The sequence below is a fragment of the Equus przewalskii genome, chromosome 3 (genome assembly GCF_037783145.1).
Source record: "Equus przewalskii isolate Varuska chromosome 3, EquPr2, whole genome shotgun sequence".
NCBI lineage: Eukaryota > Metazoa > Chordata > Mammalia > Perissodactyla > Equidae > Equus > Equus przewalskii.
In genome coordinates, this window is record NC_091833.1 from 76,983,049 (window position 1) to 76,996,479 (window position 13,431).

The 13,431-nt window shown below is 36.6% G+C and overlaps 1 protein-coding gene across 3 annotated transcripts in view; it reads left to right on the forward strand.

The window, feature by feature from the left end:
* The window catches only part of PDCL2 (phosducin like 2), a 40,667-nt gene that overhangs the window by 14,187 nt on the left and 13,049 nt on the right, over positions 1 to 13,431 (forward strand). For all 3 annotated transcript variants that reach the window (XM_008536516.2, XM_070614911.1, XM_070614912.1), the window contains 2 exons: positions 1,573 to 1,693; positions 2,479 to 2,569. In XM_008536516.2, the coding sequence (XP_008534738.1) occupies positions 1,573 to 1,693; positions 2,479 to 2,569 (212 nt within the window). The remainder of the gene's footprint in view (positions 1 to 1,572; positions 1,694 to 2,478; positions 2,570 to 13,431) is intronic.

Here is a 13,431-nt window from a genome sequence, read left to right on the forward strand (position 1 = left end):
CAGTAAAAAACTAGGTGTGGATAGAAAAACAAAACTTTGCCAAATAATAGAATGAAGAGGATAAATAAGATGATACTTGGGCCGGCCAGGTGGCTCAGTGGTTAAGTTTGCATGTTCCGCTTCTCGGCAGCCCGGGGTTCACTGGTTCAGATCCCGGGTGTGAACATGGCACTGCTTGGCAAAAGCCATGCTGTAGTAGGCGTCCCACATATAAAGTAGAGGAAGATGGGCATGGATGTTAGCTCAGGGCCAGTCTTCCTCAGCAAAAAGAGGAGGATTGGCAGTAGTTAGCTCAGGGCTAATCTTCCTCAAAAAAAAAAAAAAAGATGATACTTACATTAGTTATCCGTTGTTGCCTGAGAAATTACCACAAACTTGGTGTCTTAAAACAACACATTTATTATCTCAGAGTTTTTATGGATCAAGGATCCAGGCATTGCTTAGCTGGGCCCTCTGCTTCAGAGTCTCCCACAAGGTTGCAAGCAAAGTGTCAGCCAGAGTTGAGGTCTCATATGAAGGCACAACAAAGGAAGGATGCACTTCTAATTTCACTTACATGGTCGGGGGCGGAATTCAGTTCTTTTAGGGCTGTTTGACTGAGGACTTCATTTCCTGGCTGATTGTTGGCTACATTTTCCTTGTCATGTAGTTCTTTCCATACAGCACCTCAGAATATGGCAGCTTGCTTCATCAATGCCTACAAATGAGAGAGAGTGCTGGCAAGATGGAAGTTACAAACGTACAGAATGTAATCACAGAAATTACATTCCTTCCCATTTGCCATATTCTGTTGGCTAGAGGCATATCATAGTTCCCACTCATAAACAAGGAGAGGGGATTAAGAATGGATGTGAACACCAGAAAGTGCAGATCATTCAAGGCCATCTTATACTTTGTTTGCCACAGTATCCACTCACGTATGCAATTAAGTTTTCCCTTCCTCTGGAAACATCGGAGAAAGTGGATAGCAGGTTAGAAAGACAATAGTTAATATATGACAGACAACTTCTGGAAAAGCAGATACTAAAATATCAAAGTCTAAGTAACAAGGAAAACAAGGTTAACTTTCATAGAAAGAAATTATGATTAGATAGAAATTGAACTATGGAAAGATTCCTAACTTCTTCTAAGATTTAACCTGGGAGCAGGAGTCCTATGAAGCTAAATAGCTGGAAAAGAAGCAAGCTCACCTGGAGGTCTTGGATACTTATGTAGAAAAACAACGAAACAGTATTTGTGCATGGTGTGAATTGGTTTTGTCTACTCTGGTCATCAGGGAATTTTCCGTGACTTACGAGTTTATTTCATTAATATTTGATATATGTGTTCTAAATTGATTTTTATTAAACATCTCAGTGTAACTTTGAGGGTAGAGGGTGTATCCTGTTTATCAAAGTATGTAGTCCTGTTAGTGCTGGGAAATAGGGGAAAAGTAGACCACTTTGTTGTATTCTTTGAAACTAATCTATAGAGTTCATGAATAATTGCATAGTTAGAAATGCTATGTATCAATTTTACGCATACATGATAAAATGTACTACTATGTTAATAGATTTTCTATTTTTTATATAGGATCCAAATGAAGATACAGAATGGAATGAAATTTTAAGAAATTTTGGCATTCTTCCTCCAAAAGAAGAGCCAAAAGATGAAATTGAAGAAATGGTTTTACGTTTACAGAAAGAAGCAATGGGTACAGTTGTGCGCTTGGTGGGCTGGATGAAGGGGATAATACAGTTATAATAGTGATAGTGTATTTCATGAACTTAGAGGGAGAGAGGACGTTAGAAATCATTTAATATAAATCCCACCATACTTTTGAAATTAGCATGCTGACACCTAAAATTCCTAATTTGTGTGTTGAAAGTCACATACTAGTTAATAACAGAGCTGAAATGTCCTGGTATCTAACCTAGTGAGCTTTTCTTCTCTACCTTGTGATTACCTTCTATTTTGATCATTCTATATAGTATGTATTATTTGTCAAGATTTTGAGGTACTTGGAAAATCTAGATTTATGGGGTCTAATTGATTTTCACATCTACTTTTAGTGGAGCCTGGTAATTCTGTGAACTCCGAGGGAGTAACAACGTTTTTAACAAACCTGAAGCATATCAGATCAGGCCACAAAATAGGTTTATATACTGGAGAAACTGCAACCTTAAAGATATTCTTGAGCCAGCCCTGATAGCCTAGTTGTTAAAGTTTGGCGTGTTCTGCTTCAGCAGCCTGGGTTCACTTCCCAGGCACAGAACCACAACACTCATCTGTCAGTTGCCAAGCCATGGCAGCGTCTCACATAGAAGAACTAGAACAACTTCAACTAGGATATACAACTATGTTCTGGGGCTTTGGGGAGGAAAAAAAAGGATATTCTTGATCTCCATTTATCTAATATATTGGTTTTTTTAGACATGTGACTATAAAGTAAAAATAATTTTTAAACAATTCAATTATCTATGATTTATTTTGTTTTAGTTAAACCATATGAAAAGATGACTCTTGCACAGTTGAAGGAAGCTGAAGATGAATTTGATGATGAAGATATGAAAGCTATTGAAATATATAGGTAAAGTGATACATTTGGGGAAATTAGGAGTTTTAGAATGAAGAAGTATTGTAAGGATGAATCTAAGAATAAGCCCTATTTTGTCTAAAGAATAGATTAAAAATAGAACACAACTAATTTTTAAACTAACTCACTTATATAAGATGGAATTTTTTTCCTGACTTTTTTGCATTTGCTTAAATAAAAAACTGTCCAATAATACACAGCAAAACTTCATTAAGTTACATATGAGTAAAGTGGAAAATATCAATAAAAGGCCATGCAAAAGAGGGCCATAAATTTCCTTCTAGCATGATGTCTGTCAAGGGTTTTTATCATTTAATGAATAATTACTAATTACAAACAAATTCTTTCAGAAATTAGAACAAGTGTATGTATTTCCCAACTTATCCTGATACTAAAATCAGACAAAGAAATTGAAAAAAAAACAGAATGCTACAGAAAAATATCTTATATGAATGTAGGCACAAAAATTTTTCATAAAATATTAGCAAATTAAGTCCAGCAGTTTAAACAAAGAATACTATCGCCTGATCAAGTAGGATTGGTCCCAGGAATGCCAGATTTTTTCTTAACATGAAAAAACAATGAGTTGGGGGACTGGCCCCGTGGTTGAGTGGTTAAGTTCACGCGCTCCACTGCAGGCGGCCCAGTGTTTCTTTGGTTCGAATCCTGGGCGCGGACATGGCACTGCTCATCAAACCACGCTGAGGCAGCGTCCCACATGCCACAACTAGAAGGACCCACAACGAAGAATATGCAACTATGTACCGGGGGGCTTTGGGGAGAAAAAGGAAAAAATAAAATCTAAACAAACAAACAAACAAAAACCAATGCATTGGGTTGGAAGCAGCAATACTCCAGAAGCAATGAGCACACTTAGCACTCAGCTCTTGTTTCATAAACACTATTCTCCAATAAAAGGAACCAGTGTTCCTTGGATAACCACTTTATTCCACACTGTGAGTTGAGAAAGTACAATATGAATCTGGAGCATCTTGTGGTTCCAGAAAGTAAGGAGCCAAACTATGAGACCTCACAAAGGCCAGAGTTGGAACAACTTGAACAACACAATAAATAATCATAATATTGGATTATAAAATAAATATCCATGAGGCCATAGTGATATAAATAAATAAATAGCTGAATACGTGAAGAAATTCAGAGGAAGCAACACCTCATCCTCACTGAAGAATTCCGATTAATAAGCGTAGATGGAATGAGGGAAATAGAAAAGTCATCATCAGAACACCACAGTAATAATTCCCCATGGGCAAGATCTGCTGGTAGACGCTAAAGTAAGTGAGTGAAAATTTAAATGGAAACAGGATATTTGCGTAGTCTCAAAATATTTAGTAATCATAAAGGAGGAAATAGTAAGTTTACAGTGTAATTTTAGCAGACCCCATCTTCGGGAAGTGACCAAGGTTAACATCACCAATAGTACATGTTGACATCAAGTATCTCCTGATATGATGCACTGAGGAAGACATATCACCTCTGTGGTCTCCTTCTCAATAGTGCATAACCTCAGTCTAATGATAAGAATATATTAGAGGAACTCAAATTTGAGGGACTTTCAAAAAACAACTGACTGGGTTGACATCAGGAAAGATGGCAGAGTAGAGAGCTCCAGGAATCTATCTCGCCATGTAGACAACAATTGTACTGGCAGAAACTGTCTAAAGTGACAACTTGGGAACTCTGGAGTCTATCTGGACACTTGCAGCTTATAGAATAAAGCTTGACTGGTAAATTGCAGTTAGCATTGGTTGATTTCAGTCCTTGGTGTGTAACAGCTATCCATTTTCCACCTCCCAGCCCCACATCAGGCAGATGTTTGAAAAACCACCTTTGTTTCTGGCACAGCTTGCAGGAGCCATGGTGGGCAATAAAGACTTTGTCCTCAAATATCAAGGTTCTGTGTTCTGATTGCAGACTGCTGCTTCTGAATGCAGAGGTACAGGCACAGAGACTGGCTGCCAGTGTGTCACCCCTCACTGGCTCAGGTGGCTTCCAGGGGGTTTAAGGAGCCATGTCTGGTTTTGTTTTGTTTTTGACCTTCAAAAACAACCATATATAAGGGAGAATTTAGGAAGCCTTGGAAAAGAAGAAGGCTCAGAAAAGACCTGAGAAGACTTCACACTTATACCTCAGGCTGATCTCTCGCACAGAGACCCTACAATAATAATAATAATTTGAAAAAACATGGAGAAGGAGGAGAATCTGATGTCCAGAGTTATCACATTACAAGAGTCACTTTTCAACAACAACAAAAAATCAAAAGGCATACAAAGAAATAGGAAAGTATAGCTCATTAAAAGGAACAAAATAAATCAATACAAAATATACCTAAGGAAGCTCAGATGTCAGACTTACTAGACAAAGATTTTAAGACAACTGAATTAAAGATACTCAAAGAGGTAAATGAGGACATGGACAAAGACAGGAAAGCATCATATGAACAAAATGAGAACAGCAATAAAGAGATAGAAATTATAAAAAGAAACCCAAAAGATATTCTGAAACTAAAAAGTACAATAATTGAAGTAAAAAACATACTAGGAGCCTTTGAAAGCAGATTTGAACAAGCAGAAGAAAGAATTAGCAAATTTGAAGATAGGACAATTGAAATTATTGAGTCTGAGGAAGAGAAAAAGAATGAAGAAAAGTGAACAGAGCCTAATTAGCCTTGAGGTATACTATTAGGTGAACCAACATATGTAGCATGCGAATCCCAGCAGAAAGAAAGAGAGAGAAAGGGGTAGAAAGAATATTTGAAGAAATAATGGCTGAAAACTTCCCAAATTTGACAAAATATATAAATCTACAAATCCGAGATGCTTAATGAACTCCAAGTAGGATAAATCAGAGAACCATACAAAGACACATGATAATCAACTAGCAAAAGACAAAGACAGAAGCTTGAAATCAGTGAGAGGGAAGCAATTTGTCACATACAAGGTACTCCTAATAAGACTTGTCAGCCCATTTCTCATTAGAAATCTTGGAGGCCAGAAGGCAGTGTGTTGATATATTTGAAGTGCTGCGAGAAAAAAAAAAAAACCTGTCAACCAAGAATTCTACATCTGGCAAAGCTGTGGTGCAAGAATGAAGGAGAAATTAAGACATTCCTAGATAAAAGCTAAGTGAGTTTCTTACTACTAGAATTGCCATTAAAAATTAGCTAAAGGAGTCCTTCAGGCTGAAATTAGAGGGCACTAGAGGGGCCAGCCTGGTGGTGTAGTGGTTAAGTTTATGCACTCCCCTTCAGTGTCCCAGGGTTTGCAGGTTTGGATCCTGGGTGTGGACCTATACACCATTCATCAGGCCATACTGTGACAGTGTCCCACATACAGAATAGAGGAAGATTGGCAATGAATGTTAGCTCAGGGCAAATCTTCCTCACCAAAAAAAAAAAAGGGGGCACTAGACAGTAACTCAAAGCTATATGAAGAAATAAATAACATAGGTAAAGGTAACTACATAGGTAAATATAAAAGCCAGTTTTATTGTACTTTTGATTTTTAACTCCTTTCTTTCTGTATGATTCAAAAGGCAAATGCATAACACAATGATAAATTGGTGTTAATGGATGCACAGACAATGTAGTTTGTAACATTAACAACATAAAAGGCAAGGGATGAAGAGGTATAGGAGCAGTGTTGGTATGCTATTGAAACTACATTGGTATTATTCACAGTAGGTCATTAGAAGATATTAATTTTAATCCTTAAGGTAACCACTAAGAAAAAACTAAAAGAATACACAAAAGATGAGGGAAATCAAAATGGGACACCACAAAAATCAATGAAATAAAAAAGAAGCAGTGATGGAAAAATTGAGGAACAAAGAGCATATAAGAAATACAGAAAATAGCTAAATGGCAGAAGTGAGTCCTATTTTTTTGTTTTTGTTTTGTTTTTACTGAGGTTATGATAGTTTACAACCTTGTGAAATTTCAGTTGTACGTTATTATTTGTCAGTCATATTATAGGTGCACCACTTCACCCTTTGTGCCCACCCCCACCCCCTTTTCTCCTGGTAACCACTAATCTGTTCTCTTTGTCCATGTGTTTGTTTATCTTCCACACACAAGTGGAGTCATGCAGAGGTTATCGTTCTCTAGCTGGCTTACTTCAGTTAACATGATGCCCTCAAGGTCCATCCATGTTGCTGTGAATGGGATGATTTTATCTTTTTTTATGGCTGAGTAGTATTCCAATGTGTGTGTGTGTGTGTGTATAGTATGTATATATATGTGTGTATATATATACACACACCATATCTTCTTTATCCAGTCATCAGTCAATGGGCACTTAGGTTGCTTCCACATCTTGGCTATTATGAATAAAGCCGCATTGAACATAGAGGTGCATGGGTCTCTTTGAATTACTGATTTCAATTTCTTTGAATATATACCCAGTAGTGGGATGGCTAGGTCATATGGTATTTCTATTTTTAACTTTTTGAGAAATCTCCATACTGTTTTCCATAGTGGCTGCACCAGTTTGCATTCCCACCAGCAGTGTATGCGGGGCCTTTTTCTCTACAACCTCTTCAACATTTGTTACTTTTTGTTTTGATTATTTTTGCCATTCTAATGGGTGTAAGGTGATATCTTAGTGTAGTTTTGATTTGCATTTCCCTGATGATCAGTGATGATGAGCATCTTTTCATGTGCCTATTGGCCATCTGTACATCTTCTTTGGAGAAATGTCTGTTCATGTTCCCTGCCCATTTTTTGATCGGGTTGTTTGATTTTTTATTGTTGAGTTGTGTGAGTTCTTGATATATTATGGAGATTAACCCTTTGTTGGATATATAATTTGCAAATATTTTTTCTCAGTTGGTGGGTTGTGTTTTTGTTTCAATCCTGTTTTCCCTTGCCTTGTAGAAGCTCTTTAGTCTGATGAAGTCCCATTTGTTTATTCTTCCTATTGTTTCCCCTGTCTGAGAAGATATGGTGTCCAAAAAGATCCTGTAAAGACTGATGTCAAAGAGTGTACTGCCTACTTTTTCTTCCAGAAGTCTTGGTTTCAGGTCTCACCTTTAAGTCTTTGATCCATTTGGGGTTTATTTTTGTGAAAGGTGTAAAAGAATGGTCTATTTTCATTCTTTTACAAGTGGCTGTCCAGTTTTCCCAACACCGTTTGTTGAAGAGACTTTCTTTTCTCCATTGTATGTTCTCAGCTCCTTTGTCAAAGATTAGCTGTCCATAGAGGTGTGGTTTTATTTCTGGGCTTTCAATTCTATTCCTTTGATCTGTGTACCTGTTTTTGTACCAGTACCATGCTGTTTTGATTATGATAGCTTTGTAGTATATTTTGAAGTCAGGGATTGTGATGCCTCCAGCTTTGTCCTTTTTTCTCAGGATTGCTTTAGCAATTCGGGGTCTTTTGTTGCCCCCATATGAGTTTTAGGATTCTTTGTTCTATTTCTGTGAAGAATATCATTGGGATTCTGATTGGGATTGCATTGAATCTGTAGATTGCTTTAGGTAGTATAGACATTTTAACTGCATTTATTCTTCCAATCCATGTGCATGGAATGTCTTTCCATCTCTTTATGTCATCAGCAATTTCTTTCAGGAAAGTCTTGTAGTTTTCATTGCATAGGTCTTTCACTTCCTTGGTTAAATTTATTCCTAGATATTTTATTCTTTTTGTTGTGATTGTGAATGGTATTGTGTTCTTGAGTTCTCTTTCTGTTAGTTCATTATTAGAGTATAGAAATGCTACTAATTTATGTGAGTTGATTTTGTATCCTTCAATTTTCCTGTAATTGTTGATTACTTCAAGTAGCTTTCCAATGGATTTTTTAGGGTTATCTATATATAAGATCATGTCATCCACAAACAAAGAGAGTTTCACTTCTTTATTGACTGTTTGGCTTCCTTTTATTTCTTTTACCTGCCTAATTGCTCTGGCCAAAATCTCCAGTACTATATTGAATAAGAATGGTGAGAGTAGGCACCCTTGTCTTGTTCTTGTTCTCAGAGGGATGGCTTTCAGTTTTTCCCCATTGAGTATGATGTTGGCTGTGGGTTTGTCATATATGGCCTTTATTATGCTGAGGTACTTTCCTTCTATACCCATTTTATTGAGAGTTTTTATCATAAATGATGTTGGATCTTGTTGAATGCTTTCTCTGCATCTATTGAGATGATCATGTGGTTTTTGTTTCTCATTTTGTTAATGTGGTGTATCACGTTGATTGACTTGTGGATGTTGAACCATCCCTGTGCCCCTGGTGTAAATCCCACTTGATGATGGTGTATGATCTTTCTAATGTATTGCTGTATTCGGTTTGCCAATGTTTTGTTGAGGAGTTTTGCATCTATGTTCATCAGTGATATTGGCCTGTAGTTTTCCTACTTTGTGTTGTCCTTGACTGATTTTGGGATCAGGGTGATGGCCTCATAGGATGCATTAGGAAGTGCTCCATGTTCCTCAATTTTCTGGAATAGTTTGAGAAAGATAGGTATTAAATCTTCTTTGAATGTTTGGTAGAATTCTCCAGAGAAGCTGTCTGGTCCTGGACTTTTATTTTTGGGGAGTTTTGGTTACTGTTTCAATCTCTTTACTTGTGATTGGTCTATTCAGATTCTCTATTTCTTCCTGATTCAGTTTTGGGAGGTTTTAAGAGTCTAAGAATTTATCCATTTCTTCTGGGCTGTCCAGTTTGTTGGCATATAGTTTTTCATAGTATTCTCTTGTAGTCTTTTGTATTTCTATGGTATCCATTGTGATTTCTCCTCTTCCATTTCTTATTTTATTTATTTGAATCTTCTCTCTTTTTTCCTTAGTGAGCCTGGCTAAGGGTTTGTCAATTTTGTTAATTTTCTCAAAGAACCAGCTCTTTGTTTCATTAATCCTTTCTACTGTCTTTTTTGTTTTGATTTCATTTATTTCTGCTCTAATTTTTATTATTTCCCTCCTTCTACTGACTTTGGGCTTTGTTAGTTCTTCTTTCTCTAATTCTTTTAGGTGTAGTTTGAGATTGCTTATTTGAGATTTTTCTTGTTTATTGAGGTGAGCCTGTATTGCAATGAATTTCCCTCTTAGGATGGCTTTTGCTGCATCCCAAATGAGTTGGTATGATGTGTTTTCATTTTTGTTTGTCTCCAGATAATATTTGATTTCTCCTTTGATTTCTTCAATGATACATTGGTCATTCAGTAGCATGTTGTTTAATCTGCACGCCTTTGCCCCTTTCCCAGCTTTATTCTTGTAACTGATTTCTAGTTTCATAGCATTATGATTGGAAAAGGTGCTTGATATTATTTTCAATCCTTTTAAATTTGTTGAGGCTTTCTTTGTTTCCCAACATATGGTCTATCCTTGAGAATGTTCCATGCACGCTTGAGAAGAATGTGTAACCTGCGGTTTTTGGATGGAGTGTTCTATATATATCTATTAAGTCCATCTGGTCTAGTTTTTCATTTAATTCTACAATGTCCTTGTTGACTTTCTCTCTGGATGATCTATCCATTGGTGCTAGTATGGTGTTGAAGTTCCCTGCTGTTATTGTATTGTTGATATTTCCTTCTAGTTTTGTTAATAGTTGCTTTATGTACTTTGGTCCTCCTGTGTGGTCCTCCTATATATTTATAAGTATTATGTCTTCTTGTTGGAGTGTCCCTTTTATCATTATAAACTGCCCCTCTTTGTCTCTCTTTACCTGTTTTGCCTTGAAGTCTACTTTGTCTGATATAAGTATGGTGACACTTGCTTTCCTATGTTCACTATTAGCTGGAGTACTGTCTTCCATCCCTTAACTCTGAGTCTATGTTTGTCTTTGGGGCTGAGGTGTGTTTCCTGGAGGCAGCATATTGTTAGTTCTTGTTTTTTAATCCATCCTGTCACTCTGTGCCTTTTGATTGGCGAATTCAATCATTTTACATTTAGAGTGATTATTGAAATGTGGGGGCCTAATGCTGCCATTTTATCGCTCATTTTCCAGTTCTCTTGTTTTTCCTTGGTTTCTCGCCCCATGAATTTCAGACTACCAATTCAGTTAGGCAGTTTTCTATGTTGGTTCTCTTAGTTTTCTCCTTATTTGTAATTTGTGTCTCTGTTCTAATTATTTGTTTAGTGGTTACCACGTGGTTTGTATAGAACATGTCATAGATGAGCTAGTCCATTTTCTGATAGCCTCTTATTTCCTTAGACTAAACTGGTTCCATCCTTTTCCTCTTCCCCTTCTAAGTTGTTATTGTCACATCTTTTTTTCTTCTTGTGTTGTGAGTTTGTGGTAAAATGACAAGATTATAGTTATTCCTGGTGTTGCCCTTCCCTTTCCCTTTAATGTTATGCTTAAGCATTTGCTAACCTGTTCTGATGGAGAGCTGCAACTTTCTGATTTTGTCTTTCTACTTATCTCCTTTGCTCAGGGTTTTGTAACCTCTTTCCTTTTTAAATATTTTTTCAGATATGAGGGCCTTCCTCATCATTTCTTGTAGGGGGCGGGTCTGTGGCAATGAACCCCCTTAACTTTTGTTTATCTGGGAAAGTTTTTATTTCTCCATCATATTTGAAAGATATTTTCAATGGATAGGGTATTCTTGGCTGAAAGATTTTGTCTTTCAGAATTTTGAATATATCGTTCCATTCTCTCCTAGTCTGTAATGTATTTGCTGAGAAATCTGTTGACAGCCTGATAGGGGTTCCTTTGTAGATTATTTTCTTCTGCCTTGCTGCCCTTAATATTTTCTCTTTGTCATTGACTTTTCCAAGCTTTGCTACTATATGCCTTAGGGTTGGCCTTTTTACATTGATAAAGTTTAGAGATCTATTGTCTTCTGTCACATGGATTTTCAGCTCTCTCCCCAGGTTTGGGAAGTTCTCAGTTCTATTTCTTTGAACAAGCTTTCTGCTCCATTCTCCTTCTCTTCTCCCTCTGGGATACCTATAATCCTTATGTTGCATTTCTTAATGGCGTTGGATATTTCTTGGAGAGTTTCTTCATTTGTTTTTAGTCTTAGTTCTCTCTCCTCCTCTATGTGAAACATTTCTATATTCCTATCCTCCTGACTGCAATTCTGTCCTCTGTGGATACTGAGGGACCACTGTATATTCATACAATGGAATATTATTCAGCCATGTAAACAAATTATATACTGATACGTGCCACAACAGGATTGAATCTTGAAAATATTATGCTAAGTGACAGAAGCCAGTGACAAAGGCCACATTTTATATGAAATGTCCAGAATAGGAAAATTCATAGAAACAGAAAGCAGATTATTAATTGACAGGGCCCGGGATGGGGGAATAAGGAATAACTGCCAATGGATATGAGGTTTCTTTTGGGGCAATAAAAATAGTCTGGAATTAGATAGTGGTGATGGATGCCCAACTCTGTGAATATTTTAAAAGTCACTGAATTGTACACTTTAAATAGTTGACTTTCATTGTATATGAATTATATTACAATTAAAAACTAAAGATCTTAGAGGAACTGTAACTCACATATGACTACTTTGGAAAATAGTTTGGCAATTTCTTATAAAGTTACAAATACATTTAACATACAACCCAGCAATTACATTCCTGGATATTTACTTGAGAGAATTGAAGATATATGTCAATACAAAGACTTGTACATGAATATTCATAATAGCCAGAAACTGGTGACAACCCAAAAGTTCATCAATATGATGAATAAATGTGAGGTGAATGAATAAGCAAATTGTAATTCATTTATGAAATGGAATATTACTCTGTGAGAATAGTAAGCCCAGCCCTGGTGGTCTAGTGGTTAAGATTCAGTGCTCTCACTGCTGCTGCCTGGGTTTATTTCCCAGTCAGGGAACCACACTACTTGTCTGTTGGTTATCATACTGTGGCTGCATGTTGCTCTGATGCTGAAAGCTATGCCACCAATATTTCAAATACCAGCAGGGTCACCCTTTGTGGATAGGTTTCAGTGGAGCTTCCAGACTCAGACAGACTAAAAAGAAGGACCTGGAGACTCACTTCCAAAAAAACTGGCCATGAAAACCCTATGCATCACAGAGGAGCATTGTCTGATATAGTTCTAGAAGGTGAGAGGATGGTGCAAAAAGACCAAAGACCAGGCAGAGTTCAGTTCTGATGTCCCCGGGGTAGCTAGGAGTCACTCAAGTGGCACCAATAACAACAAGGAATAGTAAGCTAACTACTGATACACATGATCACCTTGGTGAAATTCATGAACATTATACTGTGTCTGAAGCCAGACACAGGACATATGATCATATGCATCATTAAAAAAATATGATTTTAAATAAAAATATAAATTTCCAAAATTGACTCAATAAGGGATAGACAAGCATAATTGAGAAGATAGCCTGCTTCCTGAAATTTGTTCTACAGCTGATTTTCCTCTACTTTCAAGGCACAGATAATCCCTTTTGTATAGAGCTAGAAAGCTTACCAACTTATTGCAAAATTAGATTTCTTGTGTGAATTAACTTCCTAATAATGCAATCAGCAAAATTCAGACTGTGGGGAACTTTGGACAAGCGATCTAGTTTCCTTCAAGAAAGAAATTGCTAGGGGAAAGAATAGATGGAAGAGAATCTGTGGACTAAATGAGATTTAAGAGATATAACAACATTTGTATAACTCTAATTTGGATCCTCATTTGAATAAACAAACTTTAAAAAATGGAGACAGTACTGAATGACACAGAACTGTACATGTAAAAATGGTCAACATGATAAAGTTTCATGTATGTTTTACCACAATTAAATAAGTTTTTTAAATGGAGAGGATAGGATTATTTGAATAATATCTGAATATATTAAGGAATTATCATTGGTTTAGGTGTGATTATGCCATGTGAACTAAATTTTTTTTTTATGCTTTTCAGTGAGG